This window comes from Syngnathus leptorhynchus, chromosome 17 (assembly GCF_054491065.1).
Source record: "Syngnathus leptorhynchus isolate UIUO chromosome 17, UIUO_Slep, whole genome shotgun sequence".
NCBI lineage: Eukaryota > Metazoa > Chordata > Actinopteri > Syngnathiformes > Syngnathidae > Syngnathus > Syngnathus leptorhynchus.
In genome coordinates this window covers 2840558-2866321 of record NC_141211.1, presented here as the reverse complement: position 1 = coordinate 2866321, position 25764 = coordinate 2840558, and the positions used below count along the sequence as shown (strand labels likewise).

Genomic DNA, 25764 nt, shown 5'->3' with positions numbered 1-25764 from the left:
AAAATACTTCACTATGTTTAGTCTTGACCCAAAATTCTCTTGCTTGAGTTGCATTTTTCTCTCTGAATGTCATTTCTGGCTTCAGGACGGCGACATTTGATAATACCACAAAACCACCACGCTCATCCATTAAAGCTCTCAAGCTCATGTGAAGAAGTGAGAGATATTATGATTTTGTGGTTAGGGTTTTCTTTTTCAGCTGTGCTGCTGCCGCCATGTGAAAAAAAAGCACCCTGAGGCGAGTAGTTCACATTTTTGAAGAGAACTTTGAGCCCGGATGTCACAACAAGGGAACGGAGTTGCATTTTTTATTATTGATCAACATCTGACGTTTAACCGTCACCAACTTGTGTCCAGCTTCTTTTTTTTTAAAAACAGTTTAAAAAATAAGAGAAAACCTTCTGGCTAGCATTGAACATTGGTGGGCGTTAGCGTCTTTGTGACGCTAAAGGCGTTGCATCAGCTCACGCTCGAACAAAAAAAAAAAAAAGCCTCATCTTAGTTAGGCCTCACTTTGGTCTCCGTATAGCATCAGGCCCCGCCCGAAACGGAGACTCAATCGATATCGTCGTAGTCCTGGTTACCGTCTTCGACGTCGTCATAGTCGTCTGTGGCGTCATCTGCCATCTTTGGTACATCCTCGTACGATGGAGCTAAAGAAAACTCTTCTTGGTATTGCTCCTCCACTTCCACGTAGTCCATCTGATCATGGGGGATCTGGTCATAGTCCGGAAGATTGTTCGGGTCCAAAGTCTGCCTTGGCTTAAGAGGGTCGGCCATGTCAAGTTCGTGCTCATCTTTGGGAACCTCTGTAATGTTCTCATAGCTCTGGGCCTCTAAAAAAAAACATAAGAACATAAGAACTCTGCAAGATCATCAGGATTTCTCCTGGAACGTTCATTTCACCTGCCAACAGGAACTGGGTGCGAGGAGGCAATGACGGAGTAGTCTGCTTTTGCTTTTGATATGTGCTCGCTCTGAGACAACGACAAAAAAAAAAGACAAATTTGTGGAGTCGCTTTCTAAGCCATTTCAAGCATTATGACCTTATGGGGTTAAAACTCAAAACTTAAAAACAACGTATTTGGATTACTTGTCTTTGGAGTCTTTGTGGTGCTGAAAGTATCGGTAGTTCTCTGTAAAAATAAAAAAACAAGAATTAAGAGCACTGTATGTAAAATAATAACCAATCAAAGGACAGATTGCAAATGTAACTGATTTTCTTCCTCACAAAAACATTGTTGATATTGAGTTAATTAGACCCTCAAGTTGAGAAATAAAACTCCACGGCTGCTTCTTGTTTAAGAGAGAAAAAGCCAGCAGAAAAGTGCCGTGTCACGACATCTGAAAATGGGCATGAAGGTTTAGCTTGGAAGGCGAGAGCGTGCTTGGATGTTGCACCAGAATTCCTGGGAGGAGGAAAAACAAAAAACCCTCCAGCTGAGGTCTGTGGTTTTTTTTTCACACTAACCGGGTCATGTTTTCGGTGGGGTTCGCCGTACTACGGATGACACACACAATCCTACTCAGATTAGTTTGATGCTACAATTATGATAAGAATTCCAATATACTCATTATGTGTAAGTAAAACACTCACAACATCTCAATCTCATCAATGATGACACCAAAAAAAAAAAAAAAACATGTTGAACCAACCAACCTTTACTGCACATGTAGATGAAGAACCAAAGGATGCATATGAGCAAGCAGGTAGCGATCATCACCGGGATCAAAACCTTCAAAAAGTTATTCAGATCCATTGGCAATCGCTCGAAGACACGTCAAAGTTGCTGCTGCTGCTTTGGGGTGTAGCATCGCCAATTTCCTCTTTTTGACAAACAGGGCACAGCAGACAAGTAACCAAATGCGGCGTCTCCTGGGACTCGTGACTAAGCCAAGTTCCTGCCCTGGAAAGCGGCACTTAAGGCTCGGTTTTGGTGCATTAGTTGATAAATATGCACACAAGTTCGCATATCTACGCCAATATGGTTATGGTTCCCTTTATCTGCATCCGCTGGAGTTTCCAGCTTCCTTTGACAATGACATGGACGATGTTGCAGATAAAAGAAAACAGAGTTTGACATATTTGACTGGGTTTGCACTTATTCATTGAAAATAATGACGTAATATCCCGTCCACGATTATTCTCGTCAACTTATTTTTATTTTAGAATGGGCGGACTCGGAAAGTTCTCCTATAGAGGCCTAAAGAGCATTTTAGTGGTTCACTTTGACCACTTGAGGGCAGAGTGGGCTCATAGAGAGGGTGCCCCAGTATGGCTTGGCAGTCAATAATATTTAAATTCTAAAATTGTGAAGAATTTAAATAATGGCTGCATAAAAACATAAAATAAATAAAATGCTTCATTAAATTTAAACACACCAAACTTTATTGAAAGATTCAATTGAAAACTCATATGATTAATGACTACATTCTATTAAAATATACGTTTTTCAATTAGTCCTGCATAATGGGTAATTAACGAATCCGCTTTAGAGTTCTCTGAACACTTATTTTGAAAGGAAAAGCCGGAACTCCCGAAAATGTTTGCTCAAATAACCCCCTTTTAGCAAAAAAAGAGCTGTTTGAGTGAATACAAACTAGTCTTAGGAAGATGTTTCATGATGTTGATTTGATTATTTTCATTTTTACCGCCATTTAATTGCACACCAACTTACTAAATAAACATAGTGGTCAGATATTTACTATGAAGACTTAAACGGACGTGTCACGTCTTGCGTTGGCTAGCTTGATGGCGGCTGTCATGTTGTTAGCCTGGCTGGTGGGACACTCCTAGCTCGTATCCCCTTCCTTATCGTCAGGGCCCCCCTCCCCTACCGAGCCATGGCCGAACAGGCCGCGGGAGCCCCTCCGTCGTCCCAGCATGACGGTAACATGTCTTGTATGTTTTGTGACGTGTAGTGGCGCATCTGTGCGCGGAAGGCAGCCTTTAGCCTCGCGCTTGCTTAGCGGCCTCGGCATCTTTTCACAACATTAGCTTGTTAGCATCCCCCCCCCACCTCACCTCCAACGCCCCCCTCCCGGGCTACGTGTCACACACGCACATGCACAGACAATATGTCAGTCATTATTAGCCCGTGTCTGGGATGTGCATTGATGTTTATTGCTAAAAAATGACATATGATAGCATTCTGTTACGCGTTAGTATATGTTGATTTTAGCTAGCATAATGTGTTGTGCTAACTTGCCAAGTGTCATAATGGAGCAGATAGCAAGGTTGAAGCGAGTCATCATTATTGTTGTTGGTGATAACACACGTTATTCAGCACCCGTACATATTGTGTTATTATTATTATTATTATTATTATTATTATTATTATTACGTCAATATGCACGTTCCCCAAATTGCCATGTTGTCAATTAGCCACCGTTTCCCATGATAACGTTCACAAACGCTTGACTGTAGAATTCCACATTTTCCACGAATAAAATCCCATTTTAATGAAGAGACATGTTTCAAATTTAATTCACAGCTCCACATTTCAACAATTCAAATCATTAAATTGTCGATTTTGTTGTGGTTGTAATTCCACATTTCCAATAACATTCCCAAACAAATACAAAAAAAGGCTTGTCAAAATGTTTACACCTTACATCCAGATATTTCTCTCAGTTAAAAGCTTCCAACTTGTGGTTTCAGATGAGCTCCAGCAGCGCATGCAGGCTCTGGAGCGGGAGCGGGCCGAATTCGGCAAAGTCAAGCAGCAGCTGGAGGCCGAGTTTAACCAGAAGAGAGCCAGGTTCAAAGAGCTGTATTTGGCCCAAGAGGGTAAGAGTGCTCCTTGCCGTCAAAACACAATCTACCTTAAGAAAAAAATGTCATTTTATGCAAAATGGAAAAAGATGAATTGGCTAGTTGCATCTTTTTCACATGATCCAGAGGACCTGAAAAGGCAGACGACGGCGCTGGAGTCGGCCCAGGCCGAACTGAGCTCCGTGCGGGCCCAGCTGACCCAGGCCTGCTCCGAAATTGAAACCATCAAGGCGGTGGCAACCGTGTCGGAGAACACCAAGCAGGAGGCCATCGACCAGGTCCGCGGCCAGTGGCAGGAGGAGGTGGCCTCGCTGCAGGCCATCATGAAAGGCACGTTGAGCGTCTCCCCCTATCGCGCACTCAAAACCCACTTCGGCGTGCCGGGAGCCGCATTGTGATCCTTGTCACGTACCGCCTCAGAAACGGTTTGCGAGTACGAGGTCCAGTTCCACCAGCGTCTGGAGCAGGAGCGAGCTCAGTGGGGCCAGCACCGTGAGGCCATGGAGAGGGAGCTGGGAGACCTCAGGCGGCGCCTCACCGAGGGCCAGGAGGAGCAAAACCTGGAGGACGACATGAAAAAGGTGCAACCGCCACTCGTGCCACGTAACAATAAGAAATGAATCAAATGAAATGTCCTTGGCGCAAACTGGACGGAAGGCTCAGGAGGATGCGGACAAGCTCCGCTCGGTGGTGATGCCCATGGAGCAGGAGATCGGCACGCTCAAAGCCAAGCTGACCACGGCCGAGGACCGGGTCAAGGAGCTGGAGGCGTCCAAGGTGAACTTTTTTTTTTTACACATCCTACAGCTGGAGTCTACAATCCTATCCCTGGAATATTTTATTGAACTTATAAAGCAAAACGACAACAAAGCAAAAGTTCTTTGCTAGGTGAAGGAGCTCAATCACGTTCTGGAGGCGGAGAAGTCGTGTCGCACTGACCTGGAGATGTACGTGGCCGTGCTCAACACGCAGAAGTCTGTCCTGCAGGAGGACGCAGAGAAACTGCGGCGGGAGCTTCACGAAGGTACTCGCCCGTGCGAGTGACATGGACCTCGCTATCTCCATCACTGCTTTGTATTTTGTTTTCATTTGCTTGCTTGTTTGAATTCTTTGTGTGTGTGTCTCACACGCAGTATGCCACAAGCTGGAGCTGGAGCGGCAGCAGCACAACCAGCTCAAGCACACGTGGCAGCGCGCCAACGACCAGTTCCTCGAGTCCCAGCGCCTCCTCATGAGGGACATGCAGAGGATCGAGAGCGTCCTTTCCTCTGAGCAGCTGCGGCAGGTGGAGGAGATCAAGAAGAAAGACCAGGTCCATACTTGCGAAAATCGGGTCCCATCTCGGTGTTGTTAACCTTTTTTCCAAATACCGATCGTCCCATTTGCGTCGGCCTTTCTCGCCGCGACTAGGAGGAGGACGAGAAGGAGAGGCTGAGCCAGGTGAAGGACGCGCCCGAGGAAGATGGCGCGGACAACACGGAGCCCTTGGAGGATATCTTCCTGGGGCTGAGCGTGGAGGAGGTATGAGCGTCAGCCCTCCGTTCAACATTGGTATCGTTTTCCTCCATATTTGGCTCCGTCCTCCCCAGCCGCCAACCAACTGCAGTGCGCACGGCTCTATGCACTCCCTGGACGCCGACTTGGTGGTGGGTGGCCTTTCGGACCCCTACAAAGACAACCTGCGGCGGGCGCAGTCCACAGACAGCCTGGGTTCCTCCCTGTCGGCCACGCAGGGCCTGAACCACAAAGCCAAGTCTGCCGGCCACTTGGACGAGTCGGATTTCGGGCCCCTGGTGGGGGCCGAGTGCGGCGCGGCGGACGCCGGCTTGGGCGACACCTGGTCCGTCAGCTCTATCAAGCTGACGCCCGGCCACTTCCTGCTCACCAAAGATCAGGAGAAGGCCATCAAAGCCATGACGCCCGAGCAGGAGGAAACGGCGTCCTTGCTGTCCAGTATCTCGCAAGCCCCCGACACCGCCTACTTACCGCCCGCCGGCTATCGACTGGTCAGCGACAGCGAATGGAACCTGCTGCAGCAGGAGGTACGCTCCGTCCCGCCGCCAACGGCCAAAGCAATCGGCGCCCGAGGCCACGATACGTCATCTTCTTATGATTTGTGGCGCTTGCATCGGCGTCGCTAACGTCGTGTCTCCGGTGGCGTTTGTTTGCCGCCTCAGGTGAAGAACGCGGGCAAGAAACTGGGCCGCCGCTGCGACATGTGCTCCAACTACGAGAAGCAGTTGCAGGCCATCCAGGGCCAGGAAGCCGACACGCGAGACCAGGTCGTCGGGTTTTGCGTACGTTTCGCTCAGTCTGCCGCGCTCGGTGCTGACGGCAAAGTCTTCCGGCTCGCTCCGCAGGTGAAGAAACTCCAGGCCATGCTGCGGCAGGCCAACGATCACCTTGAGAGGAGCGTGGCTGAAAAACAGAGTCTGGAAGAGTCCGTCAAGCTCGGCAACGAGGAAATCGCCGCTAAGGTCCGTTCAGGTTTTGACACCCTGTTTTGTTGAGAACAGAACTTGCAGAAACTTGAACGTCTTGATTGCAGACCAACACTCGGTTCCTCAGCGTTGTTTTGGATATTTCTGGAAAACCTCACCTTTACCGACATGGTTTTTATTGTTTGCCTCAGGTGTCCGCCCTCGTCCAACGAGTGCAGGAGTCAGAAACGCTGCTGGCCACTCTTCAGGAGGCCTTCGGCGAAGCTAAGAGGAACACGCAAGGACAGATGGTGAGCATCGTCGGGCGGGGCGGCGAGAGGACGAGGCCTTCTTAATGTTTCCGTGCGGGTGGAAGGCCGCACTGGTGCAGTCACGCGAGCAAGTGGCCGACGAGCTGAGCCGACTCCAACGGGACAACGAGACCCTGCAGGGAAAACACCGTCTGCACTCGGAGCTCCTGCAGCAAGACGGCTTCGCCATGCCCCACACCGTGCAAGTAGGTGAACAGCATCAATGTGCTAGCGAGCTAATGAGGTGAGAAATGCTAATGGGAATTAACATAGATCTTGTGGTCATTTTAAACCTTCAGATAAGTGCTACCTCAACACACCCAGCATGCCCACGGGCAAACATTTTCTCCTTTTACAAGAGTTTAGCGTTGATGACCTTGGTGCAAAAACATGGAATTCATCTATTTTTACATAAGGCTGCAAGGCAGCTGATGCCGAGGCGGTAAATGTGGAGGCGGTCGAGTCCGTCGTTATCTGAACGGGATGTTTCCGTGCAGCTTGTTTAACCTCCAATGAGTTGAAAAAGAGCAACCGAGCCGCCTCCTCCACAAAAACACAAGCCTGCAATGTGGGAGAAAAAATGATAACTTGAACTGCTGTAGGAGCTGCAGGCCGCCGTGCTGCAGCTACGCCAGGACACGGTGGCACTGCGGACGTTCGCCGAGCACACGGAGGAGAAGCTGAAGGCCGAGATCCTCTTCCTCAAGGAGCAGATCCGAGCCGAGCAGTGCCTGAAGGACAACCTGGAGGACACGCTGCAGATGGAGATTGAGGGCTGCAAGGAGGAGCTAGGTGAGTTAGCTCGCTTGCCCTCATCATGGTCTCGAGTGTCAGATGAATCACACCAGCGCGGTCAACTTGAGGCCAGGATGAGTCAGGAGTGTTTTTCTTCTCCCATTTATTTTCGGGAGGGCTTTTTATATTCCCGTCATCGTGTCCCGGTGTCTCTTCTCACACAGCTTCCTTCTCCAATTTGAAGACGGACCTGGAACGGATAAAGGCGGAGAAGGAGCAGGTTAGGTTTGTCAACTAATCCCGCTTTGCATTCGGCTCTCCAAATGCACTTGCCTTGACGTGCGTTTTGTGCGCGCAGTTGCGGAGCGCTTTGTCGCAAACGACCGACACACTGGAAAGCATAAGGACCTTGAGGAGCGGCCTGGAGCGGCAGCTCCAAGATCTCAACGCCGCTAAGGTTATTTTCCCAAAATGCCGAGCAGCGCGGCGCGTGACGTCACGTGACTCGATGTTCCTCTGCAGATCGCGCTGGAGAGTCAGCTGTTTGAAGAGAAAGACAAAGCGCAGCGCTTGCAAACGGAGCTGGACGTCAGCGAGCAGGTCCAGAAGGACTTTGTCAAGCTTTCGCAGACCCTTCAGGTAAGCAACGAGGCCGCGCACGCGTTCCCACGCCGCCTCTCAACACATTGTGTCGCCAGGTGCAGCTAGAGCGAATACGACAGGCGGACTCTTTGGAGCGAATCAGACTCATTCTCAACGACACCAACTTGACTGACATCAGCCAGCTTCCAGATACATGAAGTGCCTCCTTCCTTCCTTCCTTCCTTCCTTCCTTCCTTCCTTCCGTCCTTCCTTCCGCCCTTCCTCCATTCCTCCAACGTGATCGATCCCGCTTCTTCTCCTCGTCACCATCGCGGAAGAAGCCAAGGCAAGGTAGGAAGGAGCAGCGGCTTTTTTTTGTGTACATTCGATGGCGGAACAGCAAAGAAGAAAGAAGACTACTAAAAAGATTGCGAGCATGCTCACGGACGGACGACGGTGGCCGAGTGCCACCTTGCCTGTGGATGTCTTCTTCCAATTGTAGATAGGACTGCGTTGATTCCATTTCAAAACAAACGTCTGATTAGCTTTAAACAACATTGGAAAAAAAAAAAAAAAGGTTTGTCGTGGTGTCGAAGCACTTTTTTCCTTTACCGGCTAACAACTTGGATGCTTTTTTTATTTTTTCACCAGACTGCTCCGCAATTGCTCATCGTATATGTTGTTAGTTCCGCCCCTTTGGTGATTTTTTTTGTTTTTTAACACCAGGGGTTCTCAAACTGGGGTCCAGACCTCAGGGCTACACAGACAAATTTTAACACACATAAGCGTAACAAATGATTTTCACCAATTACAGCTTTGGGCCTATTAAAAGCTCTGATGCGATTGTGACATCTCAACATCTAACATGGCAGCCTGTTTTTTGTGTTGTTGAGGATTTAATGATTGGAATGAAGGTGTCTTCTTCTTATTATAACATGACATCACATTTTTTCCTGGATGTTTAGTGGAACTCGTGATAGTTGTTTAGGTGGCCAAAAAGCCGGCAAGTTTGAGAACCCCTGCCCTCCAAGGCGCACCATGTGAAGGAATTAATGCAATTGTTGCACAAGAATACAATCCAAAAAGGCAACACCACTGCGTCTCGAGTCAGCCCCCCCCCCCACGCTACCCCCAGATATACAAAACATTGAACAGTTTTATTCTTTAGATTACCCCCCACCCCAACCTGATGTGCACAGGTAAGTCCAGTACAAAGCCCCTCCAAAGTGGAACACCATCCAAAATTGAAGTTTAGTTTGTATATTACTGTAATGACACATAGATAGCTGTAGATGGTGACACCAGATCCCTTCAACTGGGGGGTGGGATCTTGGCTTGTCACCATTATGACTTAGGAGGGAGGGAAACGCCAACACGATGCGTGCCCGGGTAGCTTGCTCCATCATCGTGACAAAAGATGACACTGCCTTTAAAAAAAAGTTTTGTCAAATATGTGTTGTAAATTATTCTGCCCTGTCACTGTTTTATTTTTGTTGTTTTATTGTTTAGTTTTGGATTAAACTCCAGAATTGTTCAGGTTTTAGGAATGTTCCACTTTGGAGGCATTTCCAAAAGACAGTATAGGCAGAGTGATGCATTTAGTCAATTACCATTACGAGCCTGCGTAAATGTGATTGTTATGATTCGTATATGGCCACAAATTAGTGTACAACACTGAAGCTTCCTGTCATTTATCTGTAGTTTTTCCCATACATTCACTGGTCATTAATTTATACATTAAACCCATTATGTCAATAAAATATCAACTAATCGTGCAAAAATGTGAATTATTGTTTTAGCGCTAAGGGTGTGGATGCATGGCTCTTGTGAGGCAGGAGCACAATGAGAACAAAGCCCGTTCACGGCCTTAGCCGTAGATATGGATGAGTTTAGAAGAAAATATGCCACATCCAATATGGCGGACGTGCTTACGTGTCGCTTCAACGGGTCAAACAGGTGGTTGTATAGTCATGCAAAACACCAGTCGGCCAACAGAGGGCGGCAAAGTCTACGTCAACTCTTTGCGGCGCCGTTGTTCACCCGTTGAAGAAGAAGACGTCGACGCTTCTTTTAAGAGGGTGGGGGAAAAAAGAAGCAGAAACTGTTCGTTTTTTAACCACCCAATGGAGCTTAAACGGCACGATATGCTTCCCCCGCGTGTTTTATTAACTGGATTTGTGGTATTAATTCTCTCAGGTGAGTTCAATTTTGTCGTGAAATGTGGTTTTTTTTTCGGGTGGGTTGTGATTTGAGAACACTCGACGACGTATACACTGGGGACAACTTGACGTGATTTCACTGATTAATGTCGCATATTTAGAATTAATCAACACGGCCGAATTCATCCCAGGCCGTGTGAGCTTTAGAAGAAGCTTCTGTCGCCCCGACGTGTTATGAGAGAGTGCATTATTTGGAGATTTTGAAGTAAACCGGACCAAAACACAAACAAGCCTTGTTAGCCTCTCTGGGGCCGCATCATTTGTCAAACTGCTCGCATTTCCTGATCAAAACAACCTTTGCTAGTTATGTTAGTGAAATTGGTATTTGGAGAGAACCATATTGTAACATTTCATGACAAAAACGAACACACAATGCAACAAAACAAACAACACCTCGGACGTATGTGGCAGGATGTAAGTGTATCCGTTGTGTGTTAGGTGTGGTAGGTCATTTATTTATGAGATGAAGCAGTAAATAAATCGAACTCTTATTCTTTTTCCATCCCATGGTTGTGATTTTGCCTTGAAGGAAAAAAACGTGCTCAGGAACCAACAATTGTTTACGTCAATGTGGAAATTATGCAATGAGGAATTTCTCATTGAAGTCAAATGTGATTCTGAGTATTGTTGTCGTTTTTATTCTGAGCGTTATTAGCTTGGAGGCGAGTGGCCGGCCTACAGATATGGAGGCGATCTGCTTTCGAGTGCGCTTACGCAAATGTCGGACTGTTTGACAGAGCCGCTGACGTTAGAACGATGCTTGCTTCCCTTTTTTTGCTATTGCCAAATGCGACCACTGCGCACGCCGAACTTGCTTGTGTGCATCGCTGCTTCTTCATCTCATACTGTACACCAACACAGGAAACAATTTCACATTGCATTATTCAATTTAAATGGAACGTGTATACAAGTTAAATAAAAAAAATGTCGGTTTCAAAACATACATGTCAACATATTCAGATGCAAATGTATTCAAATGCATGTATTATATAATTGCTGTACAAATATCAGATTAAGTGTCGTATGCTTTTATGATTGCTGATGCTTCCCGAAACGTACGTGCGTCTTTCAGGCCGGACGCCGACGCTGGCCATTGACATCTACACGGATCCCGAGGTGGTAGTGGAGAACGGGACGGCGTGCGTGCTCCGCTGCACCTTCAAGTCCGTCGAGGTGGTCAGCAGCGACATCGCCGTCACGTGGAACTTCCAGTCCAGCCAGCCTGACAGCCCCTACTCCAAGGCGCCCTACGCGGTGAGTCGGCGAATAGATGGATCTGGACCGTTTGAAATGAAACCAAGTATCGAAACGATTCAGCGATGATCAAAATGAAGAGCTACTAATATGCTTCCTGTGTTTCTTCCTTGCTTCCTTCCTCCCTTGCTTGTTTCCTTCCTTCCTTTGGCGTCAGATCTTTTACTTTTACAACGGGAAGGCGGCGCCGTCGCCTAAGGAGTTCAAAGATCGAGTGCAGTTCATCGGCGACATCAACAAGAGGGACGTGTCCATCCGGTTCAACCCGGCGCTGTTTGGCGACAACGGCACCTACTCGTGCGATGTGAAGAATCCGCTCGACTTCATGGGCACGGCGGCTCGAACCGAGCTGCGCGTGGTCTCCCGAGGTGAGGCAATATCGGGTTGAAATGTCGGGACAATTCTTCAAGCGCTGCGTGAAAGCGACCACGTCACTTGCATTTCAAGCTGTCAGGAGGTTTTGTTTAACTGTCACGCAGTTCCACATTCTTGAGCATCTTCTTGGAAAGCGTGCGCCTGCGTGTGGCGGCTTGCTCGCCACCACTCTGGGACATTCCCCGCAGCGCTTGGAAAAGGTCCAAAAGCAGAAGTTAAGCGGGCTTCCACTTTTTTTTTTGCAGGAGCTCTACCTCGGGGCAACACGGCCGTCATCGCGGGAGCGGTGTGCGGCGTTCTGGCCTTGCTGGTGCTCATCTTAGTGGCCGTCTGCGTGGTCATGAAGTTGCTGCACAACCGCAACGATTACGAAGGGTAGGTCGCCCGTCTTCGTGCTTTATGTGGAATGAAAGAATCCTAACGCGACGCTCGCCTCTTAACACTCGGCATGGCCGCTGGACCGTTCACATTTTCCCCGGCAACCGGGTAACCGATCCGAGCGGAACCGAATCGCTCGGCGGTGATAAAAAGCGCCGTGGCCGGCCGCTCGGCAATCTTTGGGGTTACTGTTTGGGAAGCCGCCGCTTGTTTCCATCCATCGTTTTGTTTGACACTCATTGTTTGTCCACTTTTACGTGGCACGCTCGCTCGGCTCGATCTCTCGGCAAAGCATCTTGGCAGCTTTCAACTTGTCCGCACTCATTCCACGCGTAGTAGCAGTTTTCGTTTAGTTTGCTTCCTCATGTGTGACGCAAATGCTTTGTCGAGCCTGCGCGGCGATGACGACCCCACCTGCTCGCTCATCATTTTTCTGTGTTTTTTTTTTTTTTTCTTTCTTCCATTCTTGTCTTGGTCCTCATTGTGCCCGTCCTTCCATTGTGCGACAACGCCACGGCGGCCAAACCGTACCCCCAAACTAGCTGTATAAACTTGGAAAGCGCTCGTGCGCCGCCTCCGCAGCCCATCAAGAAGGTGGAGCCCAAGCCGGAGGGCCCCACCGGTACCGGCCTCCCCCCAGGCCAAGTGCAGGTAGGAGCTCAGGGGAGCCTGGCGGGAACCCGAGAACGGGGCCTGGGGAGCGGCGGCATCGCCGGCGGCGGGCAAACTGACGTGGAGCGTTGTGTTTTTGCCAGGGCCCGGTGATATACGTCCAGTTGGATCACTCGGGAAGCAAAAACTCCTTCCACAAGATGGAGCCTGTGGTCTACGCAGACATTCGCAAAAACTGAGACGAGCTGAAAGGGGTGGGGGAGCCACGCGCAACCAAAAGTTCAAAACACACACACACACACACACACATGCTCAAGCATCAGACCTCTTGCATCCACCGCTCCTCGCGGGAACACTCCATTCTTTGGACGGGGACGTCTTTGTTTGTTTTCTTTTTTTGTTTTTGTCCTCCGCCATCACGTCCACACTCTCATGACATAGTTACTGGTCGTTTTGAAATGTCCTCAGGCCAGCCAAATGCTGACGCACCTTTGGACACACTGACACTATGACCTTTTGAGATTCCTTCCTCAACTGACGAGATTTTGTTTTAGCTCTACTGTGCCGACGGTTCGAATACTGACAACAACAACAAAAAACACATAAGCGTCTGATTGACTTTTGGGATAGTTAACAGATGAATCCCTCAATGACTGTATAACATTGGTTACAATGACTTCACAGAGAAGGAAAATACTCCCAAAACATCTTTTGAAAATGTTGACATCATTGTAGGAAAACAATCTCTTGATCCCGTGTTAGGAAAAAAAAAAAAAAAAAAACTACTGATTTTACCTTCACTACTTAAGGCTTGGGTGAGGCGACTCTCCTCCATGTTGCGCTTTCCATAAAATGTCCCTTTCAAAAAAAGATGACAAAATGCTCATATCGATCACTCATGGCCATCCCACACTGAAACATTTTTTGAAGAAAAAAAAAAAGAAAATTCATATTTAATTCAAGACACTTTTTTTTTTTTTTTGCATGTTCGAAGTAAAAAAAAAAAAGTTCTCCTAAGGCGTTTGCATGCCATCTACTAACGTGATGATCTTAGAACAAAAAAAGCTTGTTGACGTGTAAACATTGAATTTTTATTTAACAGAAAAGAACAAAAACGGGCCAAACGTCTTTCTCGTAACCATCATCCATGCTCCAGCTTTAAAGTGCATCTTTGTATTTGTGCAAGCCAAATTGACTTGATGTAATCGACGTGTCATTCCGCCATCATGTGTGCTGCTGACTCAAAATGCATTCCACTTTTGTGAGCATGCCCCCCCCCCCCCCCCCCCCCCCCACACACACACACACACACTTTTATTTGCGCCAAAAGCCCTGCCTGCGGAAGTGACATTTAGTGACTAAAAGAGGCCACCAGGGGGGGGCAACGTTTGCGATACCACCTAACATGCTATCTAACATTCTTGACATTACTTTCTAATATTACAATTCAGTTATTTAAAAACCCCACAAACAACTATCCTGTTAAAAAAAAAAAAAAAAAAAAAAGAAGCCATATATTTTTTCTGCATTACGGTAACAGGCTCCACTGTCGCAGGCACGGCCTATTTTTTCATTTAACGAGTTCAATAAGTGTCTTCACCAAAAACAACACATTGTATAATGTAATGATAACTCAGCTCTTTTGCTTCCTTTTATTTCCCGTCGTGGTTTTGAGCTGCTGGGGGCCGCGTGTGCGCGTGTGTTTGTATTTGTGCATGTTGCCGTCGTCCACGTGATGTTGTAAAGTATAAATTATGAAAAGACGGACGGTTCTCCCTACGCTTTTCGGCTCTCTGTGTGCTAAATAGTTGTTCTATTCGATAGCGTCTTTGTTTGTTGTAAGAAAAAAAAACAAAAACAAAAAAAACAACGTGCACTATGTCTTAAATACGGAAGACAAAAACCTGCCCTGTGATTATTATTTTTGTATTCTTCATCTCTGAATGACTTTGGCCTCCAGAAATCCAAAACAAACTGGAATGTTGTACATTTAGTGCCTTTTACATTTCATCCGCCAACTTGAACGCCTGCTTCCGATAGAAAAGATAAGATTCATTTATTTTTTTCCCCTTTTATTGTATTTTTTTATATGCATAATAGCCTGTTGTGTATCCACTTGTTCAAATTTTATATATAAAAAAAGATTTTCTGGCCAAATGTGGTTTGTTTCATCCTTTCCATTCAGACCGCCCCTTCCGGCAATCTAAGTAGTTTCACAATTTATATATTTTTTTCTTGTATTAGGGAAATCATATTTTTGTAAAATGACTAATTTTTAAAGTCTTTACAATGTAAGAGTCAGACAGAAAAACCCTGTGCGTGTCTTTTATTTAACAGGAGACACTGTACATTGCATATCTGTCACGCCAAATAAATACATCATTTAAAAAAAAAAAATTCAACTAAAAGATGATTAATATTGCGTGAGTAAATTAGCATCTTTGCGTGTTACAACATGAAGATAGAAAAGCATTCTCATAAGTTAATTTTACAAGTAAGACTTTTAACAGCAGTCCTGTGTTTAAAGGTTAACATGATTTTCTTTACATCATATTTTCTCTAAAAGGTGAGGAGAAAAAAAGCAAATTGTCATGTGCAGTCTTGCAGCTTGTGAATGTTTACTTTTTTTTTTTAAACCAAAAATAATCATAATAATGTACTCAAAGCCAGAAAAGCGTCCACAAAATTTTGTACTTGGTCAGTGTCCAGTGTTCAAATAATAGAAATAAGCAGTGGGAGAGGAAAGTGGCTCAGCCTTCAGGACCCCGACAAGGGCGTCCTCAGCGAAGCCCGTCTGAAAAGCATTCAACACCAGCAAGTGTTAGCGACGGGTGACAGCCCAAAAAAAAAAAAAAAAAATGACAACGAGCGGCAGAGCGACCCACCGTTGTCCGAGTCGCCCGGCGTGTCGACCGGCAGCGTCCCGAGCAGCTCGTTGTACTTCAGCTCCACTTCCTGAAAAGGACAGCGCCACATTTCAAACAAAACGTTTTGAACATGTGACTTGAGGCGCTTGTGTACTTTGAGGTACTGCAGGTCAGCTTGCAAGAGGCGCATGTGCGTCATTAGACGTCTGCTGTGGTTCGGTCGCCCGCCGTTCTCCGACGACAGGAGCTTGCTCATGTCCACCGCCTCCACGCCGCATGTGACGTCCACGTCGTCCTCCAATCCGCCGCCTGGATCCACCGCGCCTACACCAAAACAGGCACGTCATTTTCTGAAACTTAACATCAATTGAAGAACTTTGCCGTGTTTCCTGGGGTCACGCTTTTGTTGAGCAAGAACACAACTTTTGGAATGTTCTTCTAATTGGAATTAATTAAGCAAACCTCACGTTCAAATTGTCGAGGCGTACCGTTCTGTTGAGTCCGGGCGTCGTCCATCGGGCAGTTTTGACCCGCGCCACCGTCGGGACCTTCGCCGGGCGAGGAGGTGGGCTCGTGCGGGGGGGTTGTCTTCTCCTCGTCCGTCATGTGCTTAAAGACGAGCTGCTTCAGCAGCACCACTAAAAGACGCCAGCCCGCACGTTTTGTGGCCATATTTGTTGTGAGCGTCCATGAGGTCAACTCACGCGTCTGCAGAGCCTCTTCGGCTTTGGAGGCGGACGACGGAGAGCCCGGAGAGGAGGACGAAGCTCGCGCCTCCTCGTCTGGGTTGGGGAAGGCCTCTTCCTCATCCACCTCGCCTTCCTCTTCTTCTTTCTCCTCGTCTTCACATCTGTCGTCGGCGGACGCCGCTCCCGCCTCGTCCTCGTCGACCCTCTCCTCGTCCTCATCTTCGTCCTCCGACTTCATGCCCTCAAAGGGGTTTGTCGTGGGGGGAATGTCCGACGACCCTGAGGAGATAGCTTTGGCATTTGACCATTTGGGACTTTGGGCCTTGGTCTTTCATGTCAAACATGAAAGACCTTCAGTTACCTGATGAGTTGGTGCTGTCTTTGCTGGGCTTGTCCATCTCACAATTGATGATTTCAATAGCGTCCTGCTCATTTCTGGAAGCGGGGGGGGGGGGGGAAGTTATTACTTTTTTAAATTCTGATAACTGCAAACACAAAACTTTGTCCAAAACCAAACAAGTGAGCTGTGCTACTCACTGAGCGGGCGTGGCAGCCGTGCGGCTATCGTGTGATTTTGCCTTGATGGCGTCGGCACACTGCGTGATGAGACACTGCCACCTATGGGTAGAAAAAGCGTAATTAGGCGGGGCGAAGCGTGGCGGCAACGCGGCCCGCCGCTTACGTCCTCTGGTCGGACGCGCTCTGAGCCGTCAGCTCGTAGATCTGCGGCCCGTTTTCCGACATGGACAGCACGAAGAAGGACTTTTTGTCTGCGGACAAGTAGAAGAGGGCACGACATCTCACACGGAGAGACAAACGCCATTTGCTTGGGGGTCGGCCATTTACTGGTGGCGACGGGTCTGACGAGCACGGTGCCGAGTTTGACGACGGGGCTGAAGCTGAGTTTGGAGTCGGCGGCGCTTGCCGCGCTCTTGCTGTGGAACTTGAGCAGCAGGCGTTCGTCCTGCTTCTGCAGCAGGACCAGGACGTCCTCCAGCAGGAGCGTGTACAGATCTGAGCGCATTTGCATGTTCAGCCAGCGCAAAGCTCAACGTTCACACTTTTTCAAGGTTTGGCCGTACCGATTCTTTTGTCTTTGTTGACCTTCCAGGAGAGCGGTCCCTCGTGGACCATCTTCCTCTTGGTCAGGTCCAGATTCTGGAGGACGGTCACCATTTTGATCAGTCCCCCAAAAAATCGGATGACCCCCCACCCCGCTTGTTTTGGCTTTTCCTACCCGCAGCTCGGCGATGAGCGGGTTCTCGTTGGGTTTGAGCGAGGAGATGTCCAAGCGTCTCTGATAGTCCAGCAGCCTCTTTTGCGGTGGGACAAAGTTGCCGTTTGTGCCGTGCGTGCGCTTTGCTTTGGTGTGTGCGTGGCGTCTACCTGCTTGTTCTCAGCCTCTTTGACCGCCTGGTCCACGTAGTTGAGAATCTGCCTGCAGCATTCGCCGGCTTTTCTCACCTTGTCCGCCTCCTCCTCGTCCTCTGTGGGGGTGGGGTGGGGGAAGTTGAACAGACGGCAAAAAACTGAGGCCAAGTGGTGCCCGCCTCACCGGTGTATTTGGCAATCTTGTCCAAGAGAAGCGGATACTTGGTGGCTCGCTGCATTTCCACGGGAATGATGTCCTTCAGCTGCAGGCGCCGACACAGCCGGTTGCTCTCGGCCGCCTGCGCGTCAAGCCCAAACGGTGCGCTCAGAGCCAGCCACCGGGGGGCGCTGTTGTACCCGTTTCCCCACCTGCATGAACAAGGCGAATCTTTGGTCCTTCTTTTTCTTGCTCTTGATGAGCTCCAGCGCAGATGGTTGGTTACTGCAGAACATAGCCACGGCTTGTCTGATCTTCTCCTCTTCCTCGCCGCTAAACTGCAAATCCGCACGCACGTCGGCTTGTTACAATCGACCAAACATTTTGAAGTGGAGATTGTTACTACGTTAGCTTCCATTTCGATCGTACCCAAGCCAAGAGATCCTCGCCGATCTGACCGATGACGGACGTCTCGCTCCTCTTCCTGACGGCGGCCATTTGCTCCGTGAAGGAAACTGTGTGTGTCTTAATTCTCAGTCACGTGTCAAAGCAGAGAGCGATGATGCGCATCGGGCGTGACTGACCGTGCAACTGAATGATGTCGTTCAGGTTGGTGAAGATGCTGTTGAGCTCGTCCGGCGCCAAGATGGCATCCCTGCTGAGTCGCTGGTAGAACACGCCGTGCAACACCTTCAGCATGCGTAAGTGGGCCCGCTCCGTGTAGAACAACTCTGCTCCAACGGCACAAGCCGGCGAATAGAACTTGGCGACCGAATTGCGATACCTCCGCGCTCACGGTACGGTTGGACGTTTGGGCGGCTCACCGTTGATGACTTCCTGCCTCTTGATCTCCTGCGGCGGCAGCGCGGCCAGAACATCGCGGCTCACCAGGCTCTGCCAGTTGAGCGGATCGTCCTCGCTCGCCGCCTCGCACGCTTGCTCGTCCTCGCTCGCCACGTCCGCCGCGCTGGTCACCTCCATCCTGCGATCCAAAAACCGTTTATGATTTACAATTTAAAATGACCATTTGTTGTCGAATTGGCGTCAGATGAAGGCTAACGTCCGTTAGCCCGTCTATCAAGGTCGACGTTAGCATTAGGCTAGCCCGCGTTTCGACCTGAAGTTGTCTTGGTCTCCCTCCTCCTGTAAGTGCTCCAAGTTGGAAGGACTGAAGTCAAACTGCATAACGGTGGGGCTGCAGGTGCCATCTTGCCGCTCGCCGCACGTCAAAAGCTCGCCCGCTCGGGGCTGGATGCAGAACGGAGACATATCTGGGGAGGGCAGGAACAAACAAAAGCAAAAGAGATGGGCAAATTGTTGTCAGGGTCCCGACGGTCCTTCCTTACTGTTGTCCGACTCGTTCCCGCCGGCGTCGGAGAGCGTCGTCGTGGGCGAGCTGTGCGCCGACGAGGCGCTCAAAATGTCGGAACCCTCGCTGAGGTGATTCCCGCGGATCCTTACGAAATTTGAAGGGGACAGGTCGGGCGGCTCGGGGACACCGAAAGCCGCCTGGGAGAGCAACTTGGGGGAACGCTGCTTGTTCGCCTCCACCGCTGCTGCCGCCGCCTTGCCCACTGTACGGACATAGCAGATCGTGGTCGTAACGTGCTGTCCGTCGACGGCCTATTTTTCTCACGGCTCACCCGAAGTGGAGTCGACTCTGCTCAGACGGCGCGGCGGGACCAAGATGTTGGGAAAACGAGGCTTTTTCACCTTCTCCTCGCCTTCCTTGTCGAGCTTGATGCTCTTCTGCCCGTTGGGGGGGGGGGGAGCCAAAAGAAAAGAAAAAAAGCCACTTTGGTTTCGTTTGACCCGCTCGCGTCGCGCAGCTTCAAGCGGGCACCTTAATCTTAGGCAGGAAGTTAATTCGCGCTCGCTTGTGTTCCAGGCCGCGAGGCTCCTTGACTTTCACGCCCAGGTGCTTCATGTAGGTCAAGATGACGTACTGCATCGCTTGGCTGTCGCACGAGAACGAAAAAGACATGTGGCGTAGACGTCGGCACAAGCGGAGGGGGGGGGGGCATGAGTCCTACCATTTCTCCTCCTCGGAGGGTTGAGATGTTAATCTGCAAGGGGAAACTTGCCATGAGCGCCATTCAAATGAGAAAGATTTCTGTCGGGCTAAATATCCTCACAGGATGTCCTCGATCTTGACGAGAATGTGTTCGGCACACGAGCATTCCCTCTCCCAAGCCGGCGGCTCTTTGCCCGCGTCGCCGTCCAACCTGGACAACTCATCCTCGGCCAAGGTCAGCCCCATGCTGCGCTTCTGTCTGCCGTGGCAGACGCAACACGTCAACGGGCTCCGTGTTTTTTTTTTTTTTCTTTGCCCGCCACTCACCTGAAGTCGTCCAGGTTCTTGTGCAGGTCCGGCATCAGCGAGTCCTGTAAGGTTTGCGTGTACTGCTTGCACACCTCCTCTGGGATTAACTCCAGTCTGCGCTTCTCTGCGAGCACAACAAAAAACGCTCAGTAGAGGGCGCTATTTCGCCGACGGTGCACGACATGCTGCCTTCGAACTAACTCGAATGGAACTTTTTTTTTCTTCTTCTTACCGAGTTCAGCTGCGATTGCATCTGGCACAGAGACTTTCAGATTCTACAAAGCAACCACAGAGAATTTTAAAGAAAACCCCAATAATCATTGGCTGATTAAAAGCTAATTTTTCAAATGAAGTGTAGAAAGTTTCAAATGAAATATTACATAAAACATTTCAAATGAACGAATGAACTCAATTGCTCGTACCGCCGTTCGATCCACAAAGAGGGAGTGAAATTCCATAAAGAATCGTCGGCTTTCTTTCGAGTTGGTTTGTTTGTGGATGTCGGCGTACAAGAAACACAGCTAAAACCGAAAAAACAAACAGAAATGAACACAACGTCGTCCGGACGCATCCTCCAAAATGTCACGGCGTGGGTACCAAAGGGGCGGGGTCAAACTGCGAAACGACGTGATGGAGGAAAACGGCCAGGTGGGCGGGCCGACACTTGAGCGAGTCGATGCTCTGAAAGCAACCGCACTGCCCGTTCATCTGGAGAAAAAAAAACAAAAAAAACCACGCACGCTCGCATCGCGCCCACCCTAAAAGTCAAATCGAACCGCAAGACGATTCGCCGAGCCACCTGTTCTTGCTGCGAATCAAAGTAGTCGTCTTCTGCGCCGATGATCTGCGGGTTGAGAAGGTACGGCGGGATAGCCGTGCCACGCCGGACGTCCGTCTCCTGAGTGACGTACGACACAAACAGCCTTCTTGATAGCTTTTCAAGTCAAATACCAAAACATCAAATTGTTAAATCCCTGGGCGCGGTCTCCGCCGTCCGTCGCTCGGCTAATCCAAACATAGACTGAACACGGCGCGACAATTAAGCCAAATTGATTGTTTAGTCTGGCAGGGGAAAAACAAATTCCGGGGGACTTTTCAAAGCGGGAGGAGGCCTTCGCTGGCTATTTTAGGACGCGTGGTCCAGATCAGAACATTGTGACTCAAGAGCAGCGTCGACACTCGCTTCCTGTTTTCATCTGATGAGATGATCGACGTGGCTCCGCCAAATATTTAGAAGTCCATTCCCAAATTGAATGGGCGCTCATGTGGCTTTCCGTCGAGCCGTTTGAGCTGCAAGCGTGCGAGACGTGCCAGAAAGGTTTGCGTTCTTGTAAGCCAAAAAAATAAATAAAAATCAATTCATGCTCGTGTACCCACCGAAATGTTGTCGCTACCCAGCCCGTCGCTAACGTCGTCCCCCGGCGACGACGCGCCTCCGTCACACTCTTCGGTTTCGGTGTTCCTGGAGCCTACGGATCCATCCTGGACAACGAGAATTTTTTTTTTTTTTTAAGAAAATACATTTTGTTCTGACAACCAGTCATTTGCTTACCCCGCCAGGCAGCGAGCGCGTTTCGTGGCTACAGGTGGCGCTGCCGCGGCGCTCCCCTCCCGGTGAATTTTGCAGCGATTGGTCGCTGCCGCACTCTTCGTCCTCATCCGCCGTGTCGCCGTCTTCCAGCTGCATCTGAGGAAGACCCGGAGGTCTACCCAGCACCGTGAGCGCTACGTAGGAGCCGGCTAAAAAAAAAAAAAAAAAAGGTACAAATAGTTCATGGCGTGCATTAAAATGCAAATGATTGCATGAACGACAACGCAAACGTGCTTACATTTGATCAGCTTGACAACCTCCGTGTGGTTTGAATGCGTCACCAAGGTCCCGTTAACCTAAGAAACAACATATGGAGCGAGAGGATTCAGGGTAAGTATTTGAAATCATTTGAATAACCCCAGGGAGCACCCCAGGGGTCCGTCCTAGGGCCCCAAAAGTTCTCAATGAAGTGGAGATATTAGACAGCCAAATTCAGTAATTCAATCACCTTAATGATTCTGTCGCCAGTTTGGACGCCGGCACGCATGGCAGCTCCATCTAGGGAAGGGCAAACTATCACGTTGGTGCGCAAAACATTTGTGCGCCAGTGTCGTACGAGCGAGAGCCTCACCTTCCTTGACCAGCTGCACAAACACGGGGTTGTCTCCGCTCACTGTCAGCCCAAAACCATTTTCATCTCTCTGGATTATCACGCAGCGTTGGACGAGGCCTGTCAAGAGCGCACACGGGCCTTAATCTTAATTGCGATGATGCGAATGAGGTCAGCTAGTTGGTGTGGCTTCCTTCTGATTTTATTCACTCAGCATTTTCTGGGATAATGCCGCTCATATTTCACGTTTAATCGCAGCGGTGGGAAAGCGTGTCCTCACAGGAAGTGAAGGATCAAGGGTCCAGAACACAAATGGCTTTTGAAGAGGAGTTTGTTCCCTTTTTTTTTTTTTTTTTTTTGAAACCCACAACAATTGAATGTCATGAAGTTCCTGGCAAAAAAACGGAATACAATCGAAGGTCAAATGCAGCAAAAACTCTTGGGAATTTCGAGGGAAAGAATATGGCACTGCACAGGGCTCTGTATAAAGCCCCCTGGCGTTCTGCATGCTACTTTTAAAGAACACTTATGTACAGTCAGGAGGTTGAGTTCATCTCTTTCCTATCTGTCACAAGATGTTTAGCAACTCTTCCTCTGGTCTATCAACACTGCTTGAAAAAAAAAATTGAGACGAGCAGCTAATGATTTGGCCTTGAGACAAAACAAAACAAAAGTTCAGCTTGGCTCGGCTGGGGAAGCATTTGACTTTTTGCGGCTTTCTCACCGGTGGGGTCAAACTCCTGTTTGACTGAGACGGAGCATTTGTCGTTCTTTGATTTCCTCTCTGGAGTCTCCTTGTTGAGAATATTTGGGGTCCTGAAGAGACATGAGCAAAAATAGACTTTATTTATAGCATTTATTCTCTGTTTCAGAATTGGATTTTGCCCGTGAACCCGCGCTCGTCATCATCACGAAAAGCTCGGGCGCCCCGTCGCCCCAATGGCGAAAGGTGAAGTTTTAAATGGCCGAAACTTTACTCTTGAAATGTTTATCCTTAAATGAAATTATTAATATAAAAAAAAAGACCTCATGGTTAAAATTAAAATGTTGACCGCGTCAACTTACGAAGCAGGCGGGTGCTTTGTTTGGACTGTAGTGACAATGGGGGCCCTGCGCTTTTCAACAATGGCCACCGCGTCACGGGGGAGGTGAGGGGGCAAGGCGGAGGGGGGGGGGGTCACATTCCCGGAAAGTGAGCGACGGGAGCGAGCCTTTTTGGCTCCGCTCGAGAGTTGTGAATGCAAAACGAGGCTGGGAAAGTTGTGGAGGAGGTGCACGTGTCTCGGAGGGAAGCGAGAGCCGAGCTACGTTAGCTTAGCTGCACACTTTCCCCCCCCCCCCCTCTGGACTATTTATAGAACGGAAAGTCTTGTCAATTACGTGGCGGAGCGCAGTGTTGTTGTTGCCATGATAAGAGGTCAAGGGGGCCTGCAGACCACCCTAGCCCAGCCTAGCCCTCGAGCATCTGGCCCACTATCTATTCGCTCACAATAAAAACAATCACAAAAGGCACAAGTGGACAAACATTCACACGTAAAAGCAGCGAGACTCAAAAATGCTCGTTTTGATAACTTGGCAAAACAACACAAAACTGTTTTTCTTGCATTGTGCATAAACTGAGAAGAAGAAAAAAAATAAAAATATAGGATCCAAAACTATTTGGTTACTTCCCACCAGTGCACAGATGTTAGCAACAAACGGTTATCCCGGAGCGGATTCTTTCCTCTGAGAAACGCTTGGAAAGAAGAAAAAAAAAAAGGAAAGAAGTTGGCACGGCCGTTGCTGGGCAACTCAACCTTTTCCTGCGCTTCCTGCTTTAGATAATAGAAGACAAATCAAGCCAAACTTCAGTAAGAAGTGCGTGTGTGGGGGGGGGGAACACATGAAATGCAACAGAGAAGGTTGCGCTTAAGAAATGTTTTCTTTCATGTCGTCACCGACAAATGCACGCATGTTTTAAAGAGCAAAAGAAGCTTTGTGCCCAAAAGGCTCAGACGAGCCCGACCCGGCTGCTCAAGTCTCGAAAAGCTAGCCTAGAGAGCATAAAAGCCAGAAAAGGAGCCTTTCGCTTGAGTGCTTGAGACTCTTGACATGTATGTAATGGCTATACAAAGTTGTTGGTTTTTTTGAGAGGGGAAGGAAGCCAAACAACTGAGATCACGCAGTTGCATAAGTGTGCACACCCTCTGTAAACCGGGTGTGGTGACTGTGTTTTCAAGAATCACATTAAAACTCATGTTAAACGGAATCAGCAACCATCTACCATCATTCATAATACTACAGAAAATTTCAAGGGTGTCAAATATTCCATGGGTAGAAAAAAATAGCACAGCAATGACATTTTGTCTAATAGATTTTCCTAGATACAAGAAATGCGTCAAACTGTTTGCTGCAAACACAATACTGCTCATAACTAAAAAGCAACCAAAACAAAAGTATTTTAACCTCGGCTGGAAGAGACATCAAAATATTGCCTACTCGCTTTACCCCCCCCCCCCCCAAAAAAAAAAGCGAATTTAAAGTTGCCTACCGATCTATCCCGACTACTGACATCTTGCAATATTCTGAGACTACCTTTGATCAATCACGATCTTCTCGTGCGATCGGCGTGTACATCACGAACACAAGACAAATGAACTTTAAAAGAGCCTTCAGCTTCGTTAGCCCATCATTATGCAATGTTGGGAAAGTGCGAGCTCACCTATCAGTGAGCGTCGTCTGTATCCCACTCATTGGGCTTCCCTTGTTCTTGGCCGACTTTGTCAGCCGAATAACATGTTTATAAAGCAATTTTAGCGCAACTCAAATGGCATTTGTCTCTTCGGGATTGTTGAAAGCATCCAACCACAGTCCGTTATATTCTTTTTGGGGAGTGTTTCCTGGTGAAGAAGAAAAAAAAAAATCACAACTGCCGCTTCTCCACAGGGTTGACCTTTGGAGTATATTCCATTTCCCGTTTGTCCCGCAATAAAGGATGGAAAACACTTCCGTCGGGTATACTTTCCTTATTACTCCAAGGCGGTCATATCTTTTTTATTTTCCGTGGGAAAGTTTTCCGTCATGACACTCTGGTGTCACGGATGGAGCGCTGAGGAGGGGGAGTTGTGTCAAACTTTGGCCGGGGTAAAAAAATCCAGAATTAAAGGTTATCCGTCTCAGATGCGTCGTCCGTCTCTTGTTCGACCGGAGCAAAGTTTTTTTTTTTTGTGGTTTAAATCAAACTTCACATGGATGCAAAATTGAAGGAAATGCTTTCGCCTCTACCCTCTTCCCCTCGGTACTAAGGGAAAAAAATGCTACGTTCAAATACTTATCGTAATTATCTCGACACGTTGAGAAAACGCCACATACCAGTTGAAAATGTCTATATTTGTCTCTGTCATGGTCATGAGTAACATTAAAGTGATACAAAAACGATCAAAACAACAACTCAAGGTCACAAAAAGTCACAATCGAGTCGTTCTCGTGTGTTTTCTGTCCACAGTCACGTGTATTTGAACGGCTCACGAAGCGATTGTTTGATTTGCAGACGCCACTATTATTTCTCGTCGCTAG

The 25764-nt window shown here is 48.4% G+C and overlaps 4 protein-coding genes across 5 annotated transcripts; 2 read left to right on the top strand and 2 right to left on the bottom strand.

Annotated features, from left to right (window-relative positions):
- Positions 1-325: 325 nt before the first annotated feature.
- scimp (SLP adaptor and CSK interacting membrane protein) lies at positions 326-1911 on the bottom strand. The gene is made up of 4 exons (XM_085936557.1): positions 1661-1911; positions 1094-1136; positions 907-977; positions 326-836 (listed from the first exon to the last, which is right to left on the bottom strand). The coding sequence occupies exons 1-4, from the start codon at positions 1758-1760 to the stop codon at positions 556-558; spliced, it is 495 nt and encodes a 164-aa protein (XP_085792683.1). The 5' UTR covers positions 1761-1911; the 3' UTR covers positions 326-555.
- Positions 1912-2534: 623 nt separating this feature from the next.
- On the top strand, positions 2535-9604 carry rabep1 (rabaptin, RAB GTPase binding effector protein 1). 2 transcript variants are annotated; one of them, XM_085936359.1, is made up of 18 exons: positions 2535-2890; positions 3662-3790; positions 3902-4105; positions 4196-4356; positions 4433-4552; positions 4664-4799; positions 4909-5087; positions 5186-5296; positions 5365-5817; positions 5953-6057; positions 6136-6252; positions 6408-6506; positions 6572-6712; positions 7109-7298; positions 7466-7521; positions 7600-7698; positions 7764-7880; positions 7940-9604. In XM_085936359.1, exons 1-18 carry the CDS (start codon positions 2845-2847, stop codon positions 8039-8041), a joined length of 2565 nt encoding a protein of 854 aa, XP_085792485.1. In that variant the 5' UTR covers positions 2535-2844; the 3' UTR covers positions 8042-9604. The 2 variants fall into 2 exon arrangements, 1 of the variants encoding a protein (XP_085792485.1); XR_015068742.1 differs by lacking the exon at positions 7940-9604 and having other exon boundaries at positions 7466-7526.
- Positions 9605-9838: 234 nt separating this feature from the next.
- On the top strand, positions 9839-14818 carry mpzl1l (myelin protein zero-like 1 like). The gene is made up of 6 exons (XM_085936361.1): positions 9839-10019; positions 11115-11296; positions 11454-11664; positions 11917-12046; positions 12592-12700; positions 12805-14818. The coding sequence occupies exons 1-6, from the start codon at positions 9947-9949 to the stop codon at positions 12898-12900; spliced, it is 801 nt and encodes a 266-aa protein (XP_085792487.1). The 5' UTR covers positions 9839-9946; the 3' UTR covers positions 12901-14818.
- A 154-nt stretch (positions 14819-14972) lies between these two features.
- arhgef12b (Rho guanine nucleotide exchange factor (GEF) 12b) lies at positions 14973-25655 on the bottom strand. The gene is made up of 35 exons (XM_085936353.1): positions 24911-25655; positions 22934-23025; positions 22231-22329; positions 22108-22157; positions 21898-21955; positions 21621-21808; positions 21446-21550; positions 20868-20966; positions 20666-20776; positions 20491-20589; positions 20301-20343; positions 20087-20192; positions 19881-20018; positions 19779-19811; positions 19589-19703; positions 19389-19494; positions 19092-19319; positions 18863-19016; positions 18570-18727; positions 18330-18476; positions 18175-18260; positions 17958-18083; positions 17773-17887; positions 17604-17704; positions 17455-17532; positions 17300-17375; positions 17064-17231; positions 16900-16987; positions 16755-16835; positions 16579-16652; positions 16233-16496; positions 16017-16166; positions 15683-15852; positions 15547-15616; positions 14973-15455 (listed from the first exon to the last, which is right to left on the bottom strand). Exons 1-35 carry the CDS (start codon positions 24940-24942, stop codon positions 15442-15444), a joined length of 3822 nt encoding a protein of 1273 aa, XP_085792479.1. The 5' UTR covers positions 24943-25655; the 3' UTR covers positions 14973-15441.
- Positions 25656-25764: the final 109 nt, after the last annotated feature.